General features: G+C 42.1%; 1 protein-coding gene across 4 annotated transcripts in view; it reads left to right on the top strand.

The window, feature by feature from the left end:
* The window catches only part of Foxn2 (forkhead box N2), a 54090-nt gene that overhangs the window by 24360 nt on the left and 10243 nt on the right, over nt 1–19487 (top strand). For all 4 annotated transcript variants that reach the window (XM_087552984.1, NM_001399771.1, XM_087552985.1 and 1 more), the window contains 3 exon segments: nt 3714–4264; nt 12477–12571; nt 18024–18088. In XM_087552984.1, coding sequence (XP_087409110.1) covers nt 3728–4264; nt 12477–12571; nt 18024–18088 — 697 coding nt within the window. In that variant the 5' untranslated portion in view covers nt 3714–3727.

Genomic DNA, 19487 nt, shown 5'->3' with positions numbered 1-19487 from the left:
AGGTGTGGGTGTGGGTGTCTGTTGTGTAACTACTACAAATAAAATAATCTAGCACATTTTTCTCAAGAACCTTGAGCTTAAGTTTAAGTTATAAAAATACATTAAAGAAAAGCTGGAAAGACTAATGACAAAGGCCATTACCATGTTAGTACTATAAACAGCTTTTAAATACACATCCCTCTAGTTTTCACAGGTTCTTTTGTTTATGTCAGTAATTGTTTTAGAAGCTCAATTTTAGTGGCTACCAAATAGTAGATTGAATAGGTAATTGCAGGACATGAACGTTAATAATTTTCCAACTTTAGTGATTCTTTGGATATTTGTAAGAGTGGAGGTGGGAGAGGGAAAGTTGTAGAGGGGTTATAGATGTACATGATCTAATTTATGTTTCTGGATGGGAATGTTTTTTAAATTACTAATATCTTTACTTGCTATATACCATGCACTGTGCCACATAATGATTAACATCAGATTTTGATTTTAGTTTTCTTGATTGCTAGTGACGTTGAGTATTTTCTCACAGTTTTGCTATGACACTTATATCTGCTTTGGCAGACAGTGCTTGGGTAGAGAGTGATTGTTGGTACGCCAAAATGATAGTGTAAAACAATTTCTTGGTATCCTTGAAAATACTGCCAATCTTGCTAAGGCAATGCCAGCCTTCAGTGTCATCTTGAGTTTTCCACTTCGCTACCGCTTTCCTGTAACGCTGAGGCACATTTGCTGCCATTTATACTCCATTCTAAAATAATGGTCTTTGGAAATTCATATCAATGTGGTAATATGCTGGAATTGTATCAGGTTTGAGGGACACAGAATTATAGTGTGAACACCAGTCATGTTTATGAACCCAAAAAGACCCTAATAAAGGAATTTTTATAAACCATATTTGCCCCATCTAAATTAGTGTCTGATAATATTTAGTCGAGAGATTTTGATTTTTGAGTCCTGCTACACTAATGCACTCATGTTGTGTGTAGCAGAGACAGCTCAGGCAGTTCTTCCTGCTGGAGGGCATCCTCTCATTGCTGCACCACAAGAAAGGCTTTAGGGAGAGAGAAAGTGACGAAGTAGGTTGTCATCAGACATGAGGTGTCACAGCTTGTACTCTCTAAGTTTGATAACGAGGTTATTAAATATTAAGAAGAGCGATACGGGCTGGGGAGGAGGCAATCCCAAAACATGATAGACTCCTCAAGAGAGTCCCTTTTTTTAGGTGTCTTTACAATGGCTGCTCATATGATCCTGTGGCTCAAAGGTTGTAATTTACGAGGTTTAAATATTAAGTAGAAATGTATAAGCTGATGCACTTATTTTTCTTTCAGAAACTTGTTTGAAGTTGATTTAATCTTGTTCTTGGTTATAGCTTTCAGAATGAGAATGGAGCGTAACATCTGGGAGGCTCCTTCCCGGCACCTCACACGCCAGGTGGCACCAAAGCACAGGCCTGTAATTCCCGTACTCAGAAGGTTGAAGCTGCAGGACCTGAGGTTTAGGTCATACTTGTGTACATAGGGTTCGAGACCCTGTCTCCTTTGTATACACTCTGGCCTGAGTAAAGAGCTCACTTGGTGTTTTAGCACTCTTGTTATGAGACTCTTTTAAAGGAACACTTCACGTTATCTCTGCAGTTTGGGCTTTATCAGTTGTGTGGGAGTTCCTTGACGCTGAGTCCGCAGAAGAGACAAATATTCATAGGTGGCGTTCTATACTGTTCCCGTGGTGTATTGCAACTAGAGCTTTGGTTCCGAGCGTGCCCGCATGGGTGTAGATGTTTAGCCTGAGTCGTCCTCATCTATAGAGTCAGGTTCATAATTGTCTCAACTTTAATTGATGGCTGACACCGCTTCTGGCCCTCACACCATTGGCTGATGTTATCACTATTTGAGAAATCAGTGGTAGCTCCCAGGATCCAATAGACAAGTTTCATAGTTCCTAAGTGGCTGGTGACTGTGGTCTAAGCAGAAGGAACCTCTACCGTTATGTCTCTCATTTTACTTAAGTAAGCATGAGTCAGTCCAATAGGTTATAGGCTTTTTGTTGGCTTTAAAAATAAGATACCTTTGTATACACTGAAAGGAACTAAGTAGCACTAGTTTTTTCTTCCCTCTGGTCATCGGTGCTCTGGGAGGGGTTATTTGTTATGGCAGTTCAAACATCTTATAATAATGGGACACATTGAGGCTGAGATGATTGGTAATGCAGAGTTAGGTAAAATATTGGATTTTTAACAAAAGCAAATTTAATCTGGATTTAACTTAGCCAATGAATTTTTAGAGTACAAAATTGGCAAGACAATATTAAATATGTTCTTACCACATAGAGAAGTAACTGAAATAATTTATTCCATTTATGTGGCCTTCTTTGGTATGTGTGTGTGCATGTGCATGCGTGCGTGTGTATGGGTGTGTGTTGCATCACAGTTTCATTACATAGTCCTGGCTAATGACAAACTTGCTGTGTAGACCAAGCTGGTCTTGAACCTGAGTTACCGCCCTGAACTGCCTTCTGGATAATGAGGTTATAGGAATACACTGTTATGCTCTGCTAATTAGTTTATTTTAATCATTCCATGATTAATACGTGTGCAGCTTTATATATTATTCTCTTGGTTAAAATTAATGTGAAGTGTTTTTTTCCTTCGGTATGACATATAAAAACAAGACTCGTTTACTTTTTAAAGATTTTATTTTACGTGTATGGATGCTTTGCTTACATGTGTTTATGGGCACCATGTGCCTTTTACCATGGAAGTTAGAAAAGAGCATTGGATCCTTTAGAAGTGGAGTGACGGATGGTGGAGCTGCCGTGTGAGTGCTGAGAAGTTCTCCTAGGTCATCCTCCACAAGAGCAACACGTGCTCTTACGTGAGCCATCGCCACAGTCCTAGAAATGATAACTATTTAATGATATTTTAATGATAAATATTTAAGATTTGAAGATTTATTTGGAGTTATTGCCTCAGCACTTACAAATTTGAGTAGTTTAAAGATTGAACAATATGTATGACTATTACAGTAAAATATAGATACTTAGGATAAATTATAAAGTCACGATACAATCTGTTTATTACATTTATTTATGTGTGGAAACAGCTACATGATATATGTCACTGTGTACATGTAGAGATCAGATCAGAAGACAGCTTATAGGCATTTGCTCTGATTCTACCTGATGGGTTCTGGGAGTTGAACTCAGGTTGCCATGCTGTATCCATAGTGTGGCCGTGACTAGCCCCAGTGTTTGCTAATAGCTACTACTGGTTATTGTACAGTAGGAACTTTACTATTTAAGATACATTGTTTAATTTTGTTACTATCAGCCATACATATGATTCCGTAAAGTTACATTTTATTTACTATTTATTCTTTCAAACAATATAAAACAACTAGTATTTTGTATACATTGTAACTGTCAAAACTATATTATATTTAAATATTATATGGGGGGCTAGCATGGTGGTACACACCTTTATTCCCAGCACTCAGGAGGCTCTGAGTTTGAGGACAGTCTGGACTACAAAGAGAGGCCCTGACGCAAAAAAAAAAATGAAACAAAACCCCAAATATGTATGTGTGTATGTTTATTTATTATATGGCATAATCAATTGCAAATTTTTCTCGATTTTCATATGTATATGTGAACATTTATTTTCTTTTCTAGAGTTTTAGATTTGTTATTATTATTAATTGGTAATTTGTCTTTTATTGCAGAAATATAGGAGTAAATGGGTCCAGTAATTGGAATGACTCCGGATAAGAGAGCTGAGACCCCGGGAGCTGAGAAGGTTGCAGGACTGAGTCAGATTTACAAAATGGGGAGTTTGCCTGAAGCTGGGGAAGCTTCCAGGCCAAAGGCCACTCTAGTGGGCAGTGACTCCACAGATGACGAACTAACAAACTTGAACTGGCTTCATGAGAGTAGTGACCTTCTAACCAACCTCAGGCTCGGCGGTGAAGGCCTTCCAATGGTTAGTCCATTGTATGACATAGAGGGAGATGATATGCCATCCTTTGGACCATTGTGCTGCCAGAACCCAGAAAAGAAGTCAGCAACTTCCAAGCCCCCCTACTCCTTTAGTCTTCTCATTTACATGGCCATCGAACACTCGCCAAATAAGTGCTTGCCTGTCAAAGAGATTTACAGCTGGATCCTGGATCGCTTCCCGTACTTTGCCACTGCACCTACAGGCTGGAAGAATTCTGTTCGGCATAATCTATCCCTGAATAAATGTTTTCAGAAAGTGGAAAGAAGTCACGGCAAGGTGAGTGTGCATAAACATCATTCTGTGTGGTGGGTGCCATGTCAGGTTTGCTTGAAGCTAATTATAGTCTTCATTCGCGTTAATATCTATGATGTTTTAAAATTGCTTAGTGTTGAAAGAAACTTACTAAAATCACATTCAGTTGCCTTTGGCACCTGGATGGTTCTTTGACATTCCTTCTTGAACTTGGGGCAGGGCCTTCAGCAGGCTGTGGTAGGAAAGCACTACCACTGTGCTGGCCTCAGACCACCTAAGGTACTTCTTTGCATCTTTTTTTTAAGGTGTGTGCCTCTTTTTTAAAGATAATGTTTGTTTGTTTGCTTGCTTGCTGGCTGGCTCGCTCAGTCGCCTGCCTAATTTATCTGTCTGTCTATCCGTCCATCTGTCCATCCATCTATCAATCACCTACCTATCTACCTACCTAATCTGTCTGTGTAGCCCTGGGACTCTCTGTAGACTAGCCAGACTGGCCTCAAACTCCAGAGATCCACCTGTCTCTGTCTCCCAAGTGCTGAGATTAAAGGTGTATGTCACCACTGCCCAGCAAATTTTATTTATCTTTAACTATATGTGTTTCTGGGTTTGTGCTTGATTACAATATCTTCAGAAGTCACAGTAGGATGTTGGATTCCCCAGAGCTAGAATTAAAGGCATTTGCGAACTGCCTAATATGGGTGCTAGGAAGTGAACTTGGGTTCTCTGGAAGAGGCAGCACACTCTTTTAACCCCTGATGTGTCTCTAGCCCTACTGAGTTGATAGCCCTGATTTCTTCAACTGTGTCAGGATATACATATCCTATTTGTCCAGCATAGCTCATTTACCTTAGAGGTTTTCTGTAGATGTGGGAGGTATACAAAGGCAGTATTTTATTCTGTACGAGTGAGAAGTGTAGGCAGGCAGAGTGGAAAAGCACAATGAATGTGAAGGCTGAATGTCGTAAGTTACTAGGAGGACTTCAGTGTTGAAGTCAGAACAAGGTTGTGATAAGATTTTCCTTTCTTTCATTTGTGAATGATAGTGCATTGTCATCCTAAACCTGTCTGGGTTCTCTGTAAAAAGAGAATTGCACATCATGCCACACATGGATATAGTTTTAATAAAGATATAGGGTTTGAAGGGTTAAGTTTTGCTAAGGGAACTCCAGGCTCATCAAATCACCCACAAAGAAGTGGTGGCAAGAAGTTACTCCCTCAAGCAGAGGGAGCAGGCTGGGATCGGAGAGGATGGTGAGGGTCCTGGAGCCCAGAGTGGACAGCTGTGTGTGTGGGGGGGGGGGGGGGCGCTGGTCACTTTCTCCTCTAGATTCCCTCCCAACTGTTGGGTATTGCCTGTGAGAACCACAAAGTCAATGTGGAAAAAGTGATTACTGTCTCAGAATGCCAAAAGCCAACTTCTCTTTTATAAAGCTTTTATTTTATTTACATTTCTTTTTTTTTTTCCTTTTTTCTTTTTTTTTTTTTCCGGAGCTGGGGACCAAACCCAGGGCCTTGCGCTTGCTAGGCAAGCGCTCTACCACTGAGCTAAATCCCCAACCCTTAAAGCTTTTATTTTAACATTAAAGTTTTGTTTGTTTTCTCTTCACATGCTAGGGCTTCTTGATTTAGCTTAGGCTGGAACTCATGATCCTTCTGCTCCGGCCTCCCAAATATGTTGTCATCACACTAGACTCAGCCAATGCTTTGGGGATACAGAGGCTATAAGCAGATATTCAGGGCAGCTTCTGGAAGGCAAGAACTCTGAGGGAAGCTGCCTAGGAAAGACAAAAGGAAGGGCCAAAGGAGCCCCCAAAGCGGGGTAAGTGTAGCTCAGAAAAATGCCTGCCTGTCTTGGTAGAACACAGAACCAGCCATGCTCTATATTCCAAGAAGATAGTCTCAACCAGATGCCCTCGGAGTCACGTGATTATCATGGAGCTCCTAGGAGCTCTGAGTGCTGGTCAGAGTCAGACAGCTAAAGCTCTGTGTTGAGGTGTGGTGACCGAATCCAGGGCCTTGCGTTTGCTAGGCAAGCGCTCTACCACTGAGCTAAATCCCCAACCCGGTGTTAATAAATCCTGTCGGCAGGTTTGCTTTGCCCTGAGGTTTATGTTCCTGGATGAAACACACACACACACAAACACACACACACACACACACACACACACACACACACACACACACACACACACACACAGCCTTTATATTCTTTATATTTTGATATACCTTAAACAGCTCAATAGCTGTGCCCCTGCCTAACCTCTATGCGGTTGGTTAATCCTGAGTTTTACTTACTAAATCTATGTTCTATCTTGGCTGCTCTGGACTCAGGGCTGCTCAGTTGGGCTGAAGTCTCCCAGCTCCCTCACATAGCCCCAGCCATGCCTCTCTGTCCTCCACTCTTCTCAGGCATGGTGTCTCTTCTCCCTCCACACTTTCCTGGCATAGTGGATCTCTCCTTCATCCCTCTCTTCTCCTGGCCCCAAACCTAGGAATTCCCAAATCCTACCCCTGTGTCCCTCCCTAGCTATTGGCATCTTTATTACCAATCAGAACCAACTGGGGGCAGGGTCCCAGAAGTTAAGTGCAGATACTCATTCAAACAGGATTTGGGGGGGAACATAAACATTCATAATACAAGCAGCTGAAGGGGGTGGTTCTGATGCTAAGGCCCTATTCCCCAATTAGATCTTGATCGATCAATAAGGGCCAATTGCTGGGTGAAGGAAAGAGACAGGACTTCCAGGTCCCCATAGGCAGGCTGAGAAACAGAAAGAGGAAGGGAAATTTCACCATCCTTTGGAAAGAGATTGGGGGAGATTAGAAACGCAATCAGCTGAGGGCAGTTTTGGGTTGTTGAACAAGGAGAAGGTAACCAGGGCACTAAGCTAAGGGCAGATTAAGTGTGCTGAGCTAAGAGTATTGGGAAGGGCATGCTAGTCACAGGAGATTAGAAGTGCCCAGCAATTGAGCCAAGAAGGTAGGTTGAACTTAAGTTGCCGTGTGTGTGTGTGTGTGTGTGTGTGTGTGTGTGTGTGTGTGTGCGTGCACGTGTGTATTTATGTGTGTCTGTGTCTGTGTTTTTCATCCATAGATCCAATATTCTCTGGGAAGGGCTGGTAATGCAGTCCACCCGGAGCTGAAAGCAGGATTGAAGGAACTACATGCTACAAGCAGCTACAGTGTTGACTAGATGGGGGTTTAGTGGTCCCACCAGGAGGATTCCCTGAGAAGACGGGGAGGAAGGCTGGAAAGGGAGAGAGATGCGTAACTTCCCCTGTAGGGAACATTGAGAAAGTCGTGTTATAAGGCAGAAAAAAGAAAGCTTTATTTTCAGAGGTCAGGAATGGGAAGTCCACACAGTCTAGCATTGGAAAATAGGAGATGGAAGGAAGGAGGATTCCATAGGTGTGTACTATCCAGCCCCATCCTGGCATCTCCCACCCTTCAGGAGAGGTGTGGGGCAGCATGGGACCAGGCATGGCTGGTGTAGTGGTTTGAATGAGATCGTCTGTAATCTCCAACATTTGCATATTTGGTCCTCAGTGGTTGTTTGAAGAGGATTAGGAGGTACACCCTTGCTGGAGAAGGTATGTTATGGAGGTGAGCTTTCAGGTTTCAAAAAGACTCCTGCGGTTTTCAGTGAGTTCTCTCTTCGCTTCCTGTTTGTGGATCGAGGCGTGGAATTCTCTCTGCTGCTCCTGTCACTTTTGCCTGGTACCTCCACTCTTCCATCATGGACGCTAACCTTACAAGAAGAGGGTTACTCTTACTGTAAGCCCTGGATAAACTGTTCTGTAAGTTATGGAAAGAAAAAGGTACCATGACCAAGACAACTTGTTGGAGGAAGAGTTTATTGGGGGCTTAGTTTTAGAGGGTGAGTCCATAACCATCAAGGTGAGGAGTGAGAGCTTGAGATACAAGCATGAGGCTGAGAGAGAGGAGACAGAGCTAACTGAGAGTGCTGTGGGCTTTGAAACCTCAAAACCCACCCGCCAGTGACACACTTCCTCTAACAAGGCTGCTCTTCCTAATCTTTCCCAAATAATTCCACCACCGAGGATAGGTGCCCCTGGAGGCTATTCTCATTCAAACCACCACAGTGGCCTTGGACTCATTAAAGATTTCCTTTTATTTATTTATTTTAATATGAGAGTGTTTTAGAATGCTGACAAGGTTGACCTGGAACTCACAGAAATCTGCCTAACTCATGGGGTTAAAGGCATGTACCACCGTGTCCAACCTATTCCATTTTCTTTTACATGTATGTCAGTAAATGCATGTGTATGCACTATGTACATACAGGAGTCTGAAAAGGCCAGAAGGCATCAGATCACCTGGAACTGGCAGCAAGGTGGTTGTAAGCTGTTATGCAGATGCCAGGAAGTGAGCCCAGGTCCTCTGTAAGAACAGCCAGTGACCTTAACCTTTGAGCCATCTCTCTAGTCCCAGGCTTGAACTTCTGATCTTGATCTGGCTGCCTCTGTCGCCTTAAATGCTGGGATTTTAGGCCTTTTCGTCCACACCTAATCTGAGCAGTTGAAATGTTCAGAGAAGAGGATGGGAGGTAAGAGCTAGGAAGGATACTGTCTGGAGTTTAGGTAGAGTTTGAGAAAGAGAAAAAGGTCTGTTCATGAAAAGTAGGGTTCAGACAGAAATTGTAACACTGAAGCAAAAATTGGCAAGCTATCACAGGTAAGGCTAAACAGGAAGCTTTAGGTATAGTTACCAAACTCCGACTTGGTGAACCAGTGCTTTTTATTTGAATTGCTTTAGTAAGAATGTAAGGGGATCACTGACAGGTGTAGAAGTGACTCAAAGACAGCTCCATCAGCAAAGCCTACCCCAGCGTGGACAGCTCAGAAGCTGGGGACCTGGAGCACACTGCAGTCTGCAGCAGCTCTAGAGACTGGAGCAAGTCCTTTCCAGGTCCTCAGGGCAGCTCAGCTGGTCTCTGCTTCTCTCAGAAGCTTTGCAGCTTATCTTGCCTGAAGAGAGTGACTCTCAGAAGCCTTTATTGTTTACTGTGGGAGGGATGGGCATAGTGAATCTGTAGATTTCATGGACTTCCTGGAGCTATTTTGAGTTGTTTATGTTCTATCTTAAGTTTCCTTGCCGGATGGAATGTTTCAACCACAGAGGAAAAAGCTTGATGTTGATGAAAATAGAAGACTTGTTTAATTGTTTGGGATTCAGGAGTATTATTACATTCAGGGGCAGAGGAGAAAGTGCATGTGGGGGAAAAAAGTTTTGAGGCGGCCTTAATGTAGTCTAGACTGGTCTCCAGTGACCTTGAACTCCTGCTTCCACCTCTCAAGTGCTAGAATTAGTTTCCACTACCATCCGTCAGTGTTTTTTGTTGAAACCTTTTTGAGTGTCTCAGAATCTATTTTTCTTTGCATCTGTGGAAGATAGGTCAGTTATTCTTCCATTAAATTGAAGTTGAATTTACTACCCTTCACAGCGATGTTATCTAGAGATGCAATTCTCCCCACAGAAGGCAAGGTCTGTTTTCTGACCCCTTTGTTATTACCATACCACTTCACAAAAGTCGGCTCCCAGGTCTAGAGAGTAAACTTATAGTCATTGCTTGTGCTTGTGCTTGACCACTGAGTCAGCCAACATCCAAAGCTTACGTTTTTCTGAATTTTTATTAAATGTAAGTGAACATTATGACTGGAATTTTTGTCCATACACACAGAATTAAGTTTTGCCTAGTTTAGTATAGACAACTCTTAAAATGTAGAGAAGGCAGGAAGATAATATTTCAGAAATAGTAATATATTTTCTGAATTTAAATAAAACTTTTATTAAGCTGAATCTTTGCAATTTACCCCTTTAATGGGGTAAATTCTACAAAACCTGTGAAGCCATTCTCAGGTTTAGCATTCATGATAGTAAAGGGGAGGAGGGTGCTTATTTTCTGTTTTCCACGAAGTTTCCAGGCACTTCATTTCTATAGACAATTTTATGTTAGGATAGTGATCATTTGGGTTTTATCATTTAAACAAATTTTAAGGGAGAATTAGTTTAGAAAATCTCTTTCAAACTCTAAAATATAGATGAGCAAATACATAGTTTTATTTCTTGTTACTAATGGCTCATGAAGGGGCCCAGTGAAAGGAAGTGTTGCCATGGCAACAGAAGCCTGGCTGCTATTTGAAACTCTACTCATATACTTAAATGTCCTGAAACTGTAAGTTCTTAGCTTTTACAATTTGCCGTTTCAAGGAAATAGCTTTTCTACTGTGATCAAAAACCATTTTCAGTCTTCTCACTGTAGAATTTGAAAACAAAACTTGAACCAAACACTCTGTAGGAGGTATGCATGGAATGCCAAAGGGGAAGCTGGGCGCTGACCCAGTGTAGTGGTCAGTGCATGAGAACTACTTACATGAAACCTAACTGGAACAAAATACAAGTGTTGACATTTAGTTTTCTTCCCAATTGTCAAAATATGTCTGTCGTTTTGTCTAAGTGGCTTATTTCATCTACATTAGCTTTTAACACTTAATTTAAATCTACATCTGCAAATCTTAAGATCTCTTGGAAAAAGTTGTCTGCTGCTTGGCTTTTTTGTTATTTTTGTGTGTTAGGTTTTTGAGACGGGGCACACACACACAGACAAATTATATAGTGCTGGTTGGGACAGATTTCCCCATGTAGAACAGGCTGGCCTTGAACTTAAGATAATTCTCCTGCCTGTGCCTCTGAAGTACTTGGGTTACGCCACACTTGGCCCTAATGTTACTGTTGTTTCTGTGTACCTGGCCACTGAATGCCAGAGATATCCCATCTGATAACCCAGCCTGTCTCTCCCTGTGCGACTGTGTTCACAGACACGTTCAGTTTCCTTTTCTGCATGTCTCAGTTGCCAGGGTGTTCAAGGTGTTCTGTTCTCAGTGGCTGAACTTTTCCACAGATAAGCAACTTTCTTCCCCAAATTAGATTCCTTACTGTTTATCACCTAATTTAAAAAAAAAAATTAGTCCCATTCTTATTGTCAGTATTATTGAGTTCCCCTATAATAAATACCCTATACCAATTTCAGAAAAACAAACAGGTTAATGTTCATCTATTTTTAACCATATCACTTAGCTATAAATTACTTTATTTGAATCTTATTACAATTCACTGAAATGACCTTGGATCTTTATTTTATGGGTGAAATGTCAGGTTTGACTTTCAGAATCAGCTATTTGTCCAATTTCACATGACTAGTTCAATCAGTAGTGATTAGTATCTTGGGTTTTTAAGATTTTTTTTAAGTTCCATATTGTGTGTGTGTACCTGTGTGTGTGTACCTGTGTGTGTGTACCTGTGTGTGAGTGTCACTGGAGGTCAACGGGTATTAGTCCCTGTGACTGTGTGTAGTTGTGAGCCTTCTGATAATGGGAGTTGGGAAGCTTAGGCTTCTGCAAGTCCAGCACAATGGACTATTTATTAATTGCTGAAACCATCTCTCCAGCCCCAGATCTTAGTTTTTAAACTTGTGGGGTAATATTTTCCATTATGCCATTTTATAAAAATGGAACAGTATTCGAAGATAAAAGATCTCAGGAGTGCCTGATTCTGCTGTGATGGAGAACGTAGAGAATGGAAGCAGTGGTGATAACTGCATCAGACCTTACAACCATACATGGCTTGATGCAAGGAGGAGCTGTAGGGGGAAGGAATAAGTCAATTTAATTGTCTCCGAGAGAATTATTAATGGAGTTGGTTATGAAGTATGCCATACAAAAGCATAGGGTTGGGGAGATGGCTTAGAGGGTAGAAAAACACTGGCTGCCCAAGGTGAAGAACCTGACTGAGTTCTCAGATCCACACAGTGAAAGGAAAGAACTAACACACATATTTTTCCTCTGACCCTGATTCATGGCTTGTCTTTCCCCATAGATAAAAATAAGTACATTTTAAGCCTGGGTATAAATAATAAGCTTCAACTTCTCTCATCTTTGGTTAGAGCAAGTTTTACTAATTGCTGGTAACGGCCACCTATCATGTGTAGCAGGCTCACTTCTACTTTCTAGGGGGATTGTGGAAGCTGGTGTGAGTGAGTGAGCATTGTGGCAGATGCTGCCTGCTCGGCAGGCACGCTCCCACTGGGCTGTGGCCCCAGCCTTCAGTCAGCCTTGTCTTGACTCAGAAGATGGGAGGGAGGTTTCCCTGTATGCTTCTCAGAGCATTTGATGATAGATAGCTCCAAGCTACTAAGCCTTGTGCAACTTTTTTCTAGGTTAATGGAAAAGGCTCCTTATGGTGCGTTGATCCAGAATATAAGCCCAATCTTGTGCAGGCCTTGAAGAAGCAACCGTTTTCCTCTCCACAAAGGTAAGGACCTTCTGTGTGATTTAGATTTATTATGCGAGCTGCAGAGAACAAAGTTGTAGGATCTTGTTTATTTGTGTGTTTATTTAATTGTACGGAGAAGTATTTACTGTTAACATTAACCTAAGATGTTTTCCTCTTGGTTAATTTTTTTCCTAGAAAATAAAATGCTGGGTAGTTGAATATAAATTCTCAGAAAATAAGTCAGTGCAATATAAATTGTATGACTTCAGTTTCAAAAACATTAACTCATTTTAATTGTTTGCATTGCTAACAAATGACACGATAAATTAAATACATATTTAAAATTTTTTAATGAGATGATTTATCAATTGTAACCAAAACATTTTGTAAGAGTCCATGATTTAGTGAAGAATGATACCCAGACTCAAATTAGTCTACAGAGGTCCAGCATACTGGGGTCTACCGTTTACCAAGATGGAGACGCTCAAGTGAGCTCAAAAGCCCAATTTTAAGCACATTAGGGAATTCCAAGGGGAGGTAGATGATGTTTATCTTAACTGGTTGGCTCTATATCTAGGGACATTCCAAATCCATTGCTGGGAGTTGTGGGGACTGGAAACTGTTGTTGACCCATGGCCCCTGCCTCAGGCCAGGTGGTAGTGGGGCAGCTTCTGATTGGCTGCCCAAGGTCTGGGGTTTTTCCAGTAGCTAACCTGCCAGTGCGAAGCCTGTCAATGGAGTCAGCCTGCCTCAGTCCTCTCACTATTGCCTAAATCATTCCCCCTTCAGTAGTGGGCCATCCTGGAGCTGTTTCTATGGGCTGGTATTGTTTCAGCATTGTCAGTTGAGCAGTGGAAATCTGTTCCTTATCAAAGCTAAACTAAAGCATTGATTATGCAGGGATCATAAGTTAAGGCCAATATCAGCAGGATAAGAAGACTGACAGGTCGACAGAGAAGGGCGGTCAGCCAGGGAGACCAGTTGGAGAGGCACTGAGACTGTTAGGTGGTTTGGTTTGGTTTGGTTTGGTTTGGTTTGGTTTGGTTTGGTTTGGTTTTTGTCTTGCACACTCTTTCTGACTAAGGCCGTAGAGTCTTTGACCATTCTTGAATGGTCAGCCTAAAAACAACATTCTTTAACTTAAGGCTGCACAGAGTCCTCCCTGCTGGAGGAACAGCTGGTCTAAAACCTCTTCTGTTCTGTAAGACCACTTCTGCCAGGGAGGCCAGGGAATCCTGCAGGGTCAGGATGGATTTGTCCATCTCCTGTGTATCTGCATCTATAGCCATCCAGAAGGCCTTGTAATTTCTCTCCTGAATTCCTAGGGCTGAGGCAGAACATAGCAACCCATGCCAGCCCTCTGCCAAGGAAAGGACCTAGTAACACAGTGGTAATGCCCACTCTTTTTACCTGATTGTTGAGCAGTTGGTTTGATGAAGTGGGATGTCACTGGGCAAAAGGGTGGTGGGTCCTGATGAGGTGGCCTGAGGCAGAGGTTAGGGGTGGTTGGTTGGGCCTTGTTGGGGCCTAAGAGGACCATGGGTCTCAAGAGGCTACTCTTGGAGCAATTAGGCAGCTCTTAGGAGGTTGGGCAGCATGGGAGGGGTCCTCCCATATAGGATCTCAAAGGGGGGGGATAAAGTATAGGGAATATTCCTGTCCCTATATAAGGCATAAGGTAGACACCCAGTCTCTGCCAGTTTCAGGGGTTAATTTGGTCAAGGCCTCCTTTGGGGTCTGATTTATCCTCTCTACTTGGCCCTGAACTCTAGGGTTTGTATGCACAATGTAATTTCCACTTGGTCCCCAGAACCTGTGCTAGAGATTGAGTAACTTGAGAAATGAATGCTGGTCCATTGTCAGACCCAAGTAAGGTTGGCAAACTATACCTGGGTATGATGCCTTCCAGGAGATGTCAGTCTCCTTTGTAGGGTAGGCTTCTATCCATCCTGAAAAGGTATCTATAAAAACTAGCAAATACTTATATCCATATGTTCCTGGTTTTATTTCTGTATATTTCCCAATTAGCCCCTGGCTGTTGACCCCTGATTCTGCTTTCTGGAGCGCCTCCTTGATTGGGGCATGAGTGGTTCTCAGCCTGGCAGTGTGATTAGCTAAGTCCTGAGTCAGATGTTTTGTACCTTGCCCCTTGCAGCCTTGCAGCCTTGCCCCTTGCAGCCTTCCCCTTGCAGCCTTTCAGCCTTGCCCCTTGCAGCCTTGCAGACTTGCAGACTTGCAGCCTTGCCCCTTGCAGCCTTGTGCCTTGCAGCCTTGCAGCCTTGCAGCCTCACCCCCTGCAGCCTTGCAGCAATTCCTTCAGTTTTCTGTGACCCAGGTGTGAGTGGACTTGATGAATCTGATGGACGAGTTGCTTAGCAGACCCCTTAGGTAGGATGATGGCGTGGCCTTCAGAGTCAGCAGTCAGTGACCATCCAGCTCTCCTGCAAACAGCTTGGCATTTCTCCTGATGGCCTTCATCTTCAGCAGAATACTCAAGGATGGCCGGCTGGGATTGTGATAGTGGAAGCTTAGTGGCTTTCCTTTCAGCTGTCAGCTAGCCTGTACCCTTGGGCTATTTCTGCTGTCCCTTCCTGATAACTGGGGCAATGGATTGTGGCCACATTGAGAGGAAGCCATAATGCCTCCAATAAAGCAGGTATTTCTTCCTTCCTTTGATGGCTTCCCCTATGGTATGTGGACCCACGTACATAAGCCGTCTTGAAGGCAATGTCTGCATGTCTGCTGTCAGTGGAGGTGTTGGCTGTGGCCCCTTTTGCCAGGTTTTTTTTTTTTTTTTTAAAGATTTTATTTCCTTTTATTTATTTTATGTAAGTACACTGTCACTGTCTTTAGACACACCAGAAGAGAGCATCGGATCCCATCACAGATGGTTGTGAGCCACAACTCAGGACCTCCCGAAGAGAAGCCAGTGCTCTCAACCACTAGCCATCTCTCCAGCCCTGCTTTTGCCGGTTTTAAAACCTAGATTAGAGCCTTTCCTTCAGCTTTCTGGGCTGAAGTTCCTGGTGGCAAAGCAGTTGCCCAAATAACAAAGCCCAAGTCCACTACTGCTGCCCCTGCATATCTGATTGCATTCTGAATGAAGCTGTTCCATCCATGACTGTGAAATAGATACTTCTGGGTCTGGCCAGGGTATGTCAGTCAAGTCCAGCCCCAGAAGTATGCTGCACATCCGATGGATCAGGTAGCAGGGTGGCTGGGTTTAGGGCAGGTGCTGGGTTGTATCCAGTATGAGGGGGATTCAACAGCAAGGCCTGAAAGTGCACTGGTCTAGCATTGGACAGCCATCGCCTGGGTGGATTCTTGAGGGTCCCCTCAGTAGCTTGGGGGTGGTGATAACAAATTCTTGCCCATGATTATTTTGTTACCGTCCTTGACTAGCAGGGCAGTGGCAGCTATGATCTGGAGGCAGGCTGGCCGTCCTCATGCCACCAGGTTCAGTTTCTTAGATGAATAGGCCACAGGTCTTTTCCATCATCCCACCCAACGTTTGGGTGAGCACCCCCTTTGCTGTGTCCTTTCACTCATCCACATGCAGGTGGGAAGGTTTGTGAATGTCTGGGAGGGCCAGGGCTGGTGCCTCCAGAAGGCTCCAATAGGTAGATCTGATTTCAAGGCTAGCCTGGTCTAAGAGTGAATTCCAAGACAGCCAAGGCTAGATAGAGAAACCCTGTCTTGAAAAAAAATTTAAGTTCAAGTTTAAAAATTAAAATGTTAAGTAAAATAATGCTCTAAAGGTTTTTATGTTGTTTTCTGAAAAAAAAAATTAACAATGTATTTTCTTACAACCTCCTCTGGCTTTAGGGTTTTTTTTTTTTTTCTTCTTCTTCTTTTCCATTTTCTCAGACTTAACATCTGGACATTATGATTTCCCTAAATCTGATTTTTTTTTTCTTTTTCCTAAGGAAACCTTAAGAATCTTAAAATTCTGTTATGTTTATATATTTGTGTTAGAATATGCCTTATTAAGATAAACTTAAGGGTTGTCTTTGCTTAGTTTGTTTTTTCAAAAACGTAGGGAGAAAACTAAAATGAAATCTCACTGCAACAAATTGAGAAATTTCCACTGTAGTTTATTCAAATTCTCGAAAATCATGAATGAACGGCTCTAGTTGAATGTAGTGAACAGCCAGGAAAGTAAGGTTGAAATGCCAGGAACATCACTTCTTGGACATGACGTCATCATCATGGAAGGAGCAGGAGGTGGGGTAGTTTAACACAGTGGGTGGGGCCAGGAGTAGTGTGCTGTAATCCCAGAACTCAGGAGGCCAAGGCAGGCAGAGCTCTGTGGGTTTAAGGCCAGCCTACAGCCTAGTCTGTGTGATGAAACTCTGTCTCAAAAAATAAGAAAGAGATCATAGCTTTGGGAATTGATTTCTTCTTAGTTAATATTGGTGCTTGTGTGCTATTCCAATTAGCAATTGGAGCTAAAGGAAATATCTTTAATGCTAGGATTTATTTAACTTAATTAAAGTTAAAGTGGGAGTCTGCCAACATCTTTATCTATCACCTTGGTATCCTTAGCCTTATCATTATAGTGTATTATTAAATGCTTTAATACAAGTTAATTCAAAATAATAACCTTTCAGACTTTTGAAAAAAACAAATCTGGGGCTGGGGATTTAGCTCAGTGGTAGAGCGCTTGCCTAGGAAGCGCAAGGCAGGCCCTGGGTTCGGTTCTCAGCTCCGAAAAAAAGAACCAAAAAAAAAAAAAAAGAAAAAAACAAATCTTAGGTATTAAGTGATTTTTGCCTTTTTTTTTTTTTTTTTTTGGTTCTTTTTTTTTCCGGAGCTGGGGACCGAACCCAGGGCCTGCCTTGCGCTTCCTAGGTAAGCACTCTACCACTGAGCTAAATCCCCAGCCCCTATTTTTGCCTTTTTTTAAAGAAGGGGATTCCATAACATCATGAAAGTTATTACTTAGTGACCTTAAACATTAATAAAATGAAAGCATTTTATTCCATTTTGTTGTTTCCTTTTGACATGTTTTTGTGTAACCCTCCATAATTTATAAGTATGGAATAAAGAATGAGGTTTATGTAAAAACTGTGAATAGGAATTACTTTCATTTTAAAAGTTACGCTCTACAATCGCAAAAACGAATCTCCTCCCCCCAAAAAGTTTTAATTTTTATACTAAAAATCTCTTGGAATTTAACTCCTATTAGTGTTATACAAAATTTAAATATGTAATATAAAACCAAATTTTTATTATTTATTGTTCAAGGCATTTAAAATACATTATGCATGAGAAACGTGTTTGTCTAAACAGTGACCGAGTAATTATTGTGAGTCCACTCCTGTATGCCCTTGTGCTTGGACAGACTTCCTAATGTGAGTGCTGGTGGCAGAGGGAACCAGGTGACATTGCGTGTGGCTTTCATGGTGTGTGTGTGGGGGGTATTCGTGGCTAGTTCTGTAGGAAATGAATAATGTTTAATACGCACATCTGTCTTCTCTCCTGTTTTTAGTGCTTCTTTATCGCCTCACTACTTAAGCTCTGTTCTCAAGCAAAGTCAAGTGCAAACTCTTAAAGGTAGGTATGAACCGTCCTGTTGGGTCATGACGCATATGTTAAGATTTAGGAGTTTTAACTTTTCTAACTGTAGGAGATACATTTCTGGAGAGAAAGTAAAAGTCATCTTTTATGGACATTTGGAATGGTGTTTACTTGTTTTTTCTCCAGTGATGCACACTGTACAGGCATTTTATGTTCCTCTTCACTGGTTTTATGTCTGTTTTTCCTTGAACGTGGTATTTAATTTCTTAGTAATATTATCATTGGAGTTATTTTTTCCTGTTATGTGGCCCATGATAATGTTATTTATGAAAAGGTTGAATTAAAAAATAAAACTAACCATAATATTTTGAGGCATAGTGTCTGCTATAGCTGCAGGATTAGCTGCAGCAAAGGCCTACAAATGATTCCTTTGATTTTTGCCAACTGGTATAATCATAAAATACTTGTGATCCTGTGCTAAAGGATTTTACCATCCCTTAGACTTGGATATATAGTTCAGAATATTACTTTAATTTAGACTAGTAAATTGATTTCTTTTAAAGGAATTTTGGGGCTCTTGCCTCACCTAACTCTTCCATCTCCAGTGCTCTTCTTCTTTTCTTTTTTGTTTTTGTTGGTTGATTTGTGTTTGGTTTTGAGACAGTCTATGTGACCCTGGCTGGCCTGGAACTCTTAGGCTATCCCCAAACCCACAGATCCACCAGGTTCTGCCTCTAAGTGATAGGATACAGGCTGGGTCACCACATCCTGCTTATGCACCTTTGTGTTGATGTCACGTGTGTCTCTTACCCTCTCTATCACTCTCCCTGCTCGTGGGGCCCTTAGCAGTGTCCCTGCATCAACACAGTCTTCATTCTCACCTAGATACTCTGTATGTGACACTCAGAGGCTGAGCCCCACATACGGGAGAGAGCGCGTTCTGTCGTCTTTGTGGGCCGGGGCTGCCTCACTTAGAATAATCGTTTCCACTTCCATGTGTTTGCCTCACTCACGCTGCATCATTTCCTGTTCCTTTACTGCTGAGTACAGTTAGGATGTGTATAAGTACATTGTCATTTTCCATGCATTGCCTGTGGACGTAGAGCTACTGTTACTGCTTGCTCTCGTGAGCACTAGAGTATCAAGCATAGATGTACAAGTACCTCCGTAGTCAGATGTGGAGTCCCAGGAGTGTATACCTAGCAGTGTTAACAGCAGGGTCCGACAAATTCCTGCCTTTTGTCTTTTGGGAAATTTCCACACTGATTTTCATAGTAGCTGCAGGGGTGAATAATGGTGACCCTTTTTCCATGGTCACCGCTTGTCATTTGTTTTCTTGATGGCAGCCACTCTGACATTGTTGAAATGAAATCTCAGAGGCTGTTTTAAACACACAAAGCTAACAGTCTCATCAAGCCCAGCTGGCCTCTTAGCT

The sequence above is a fragment of the Rattus norvegicus genome, chromosome 6 (assembly GCF_021556685.1).
Source record: "Rattus norvegicus strain SHRSP/BbbUtx chromosome 6, alternate assembly SHRSP_T2T, whole genome shotgun sequence".
NCBI lineage: Eukaryota > Metazoa > Chordata > Mammalia > Rodentia > Muridae > Rattus > Rattus norvegicus.
Note: the sequence above shows the minus strand (reverse complement) of the source record. Positions and strands in the feature narration are given on the sequence as shown.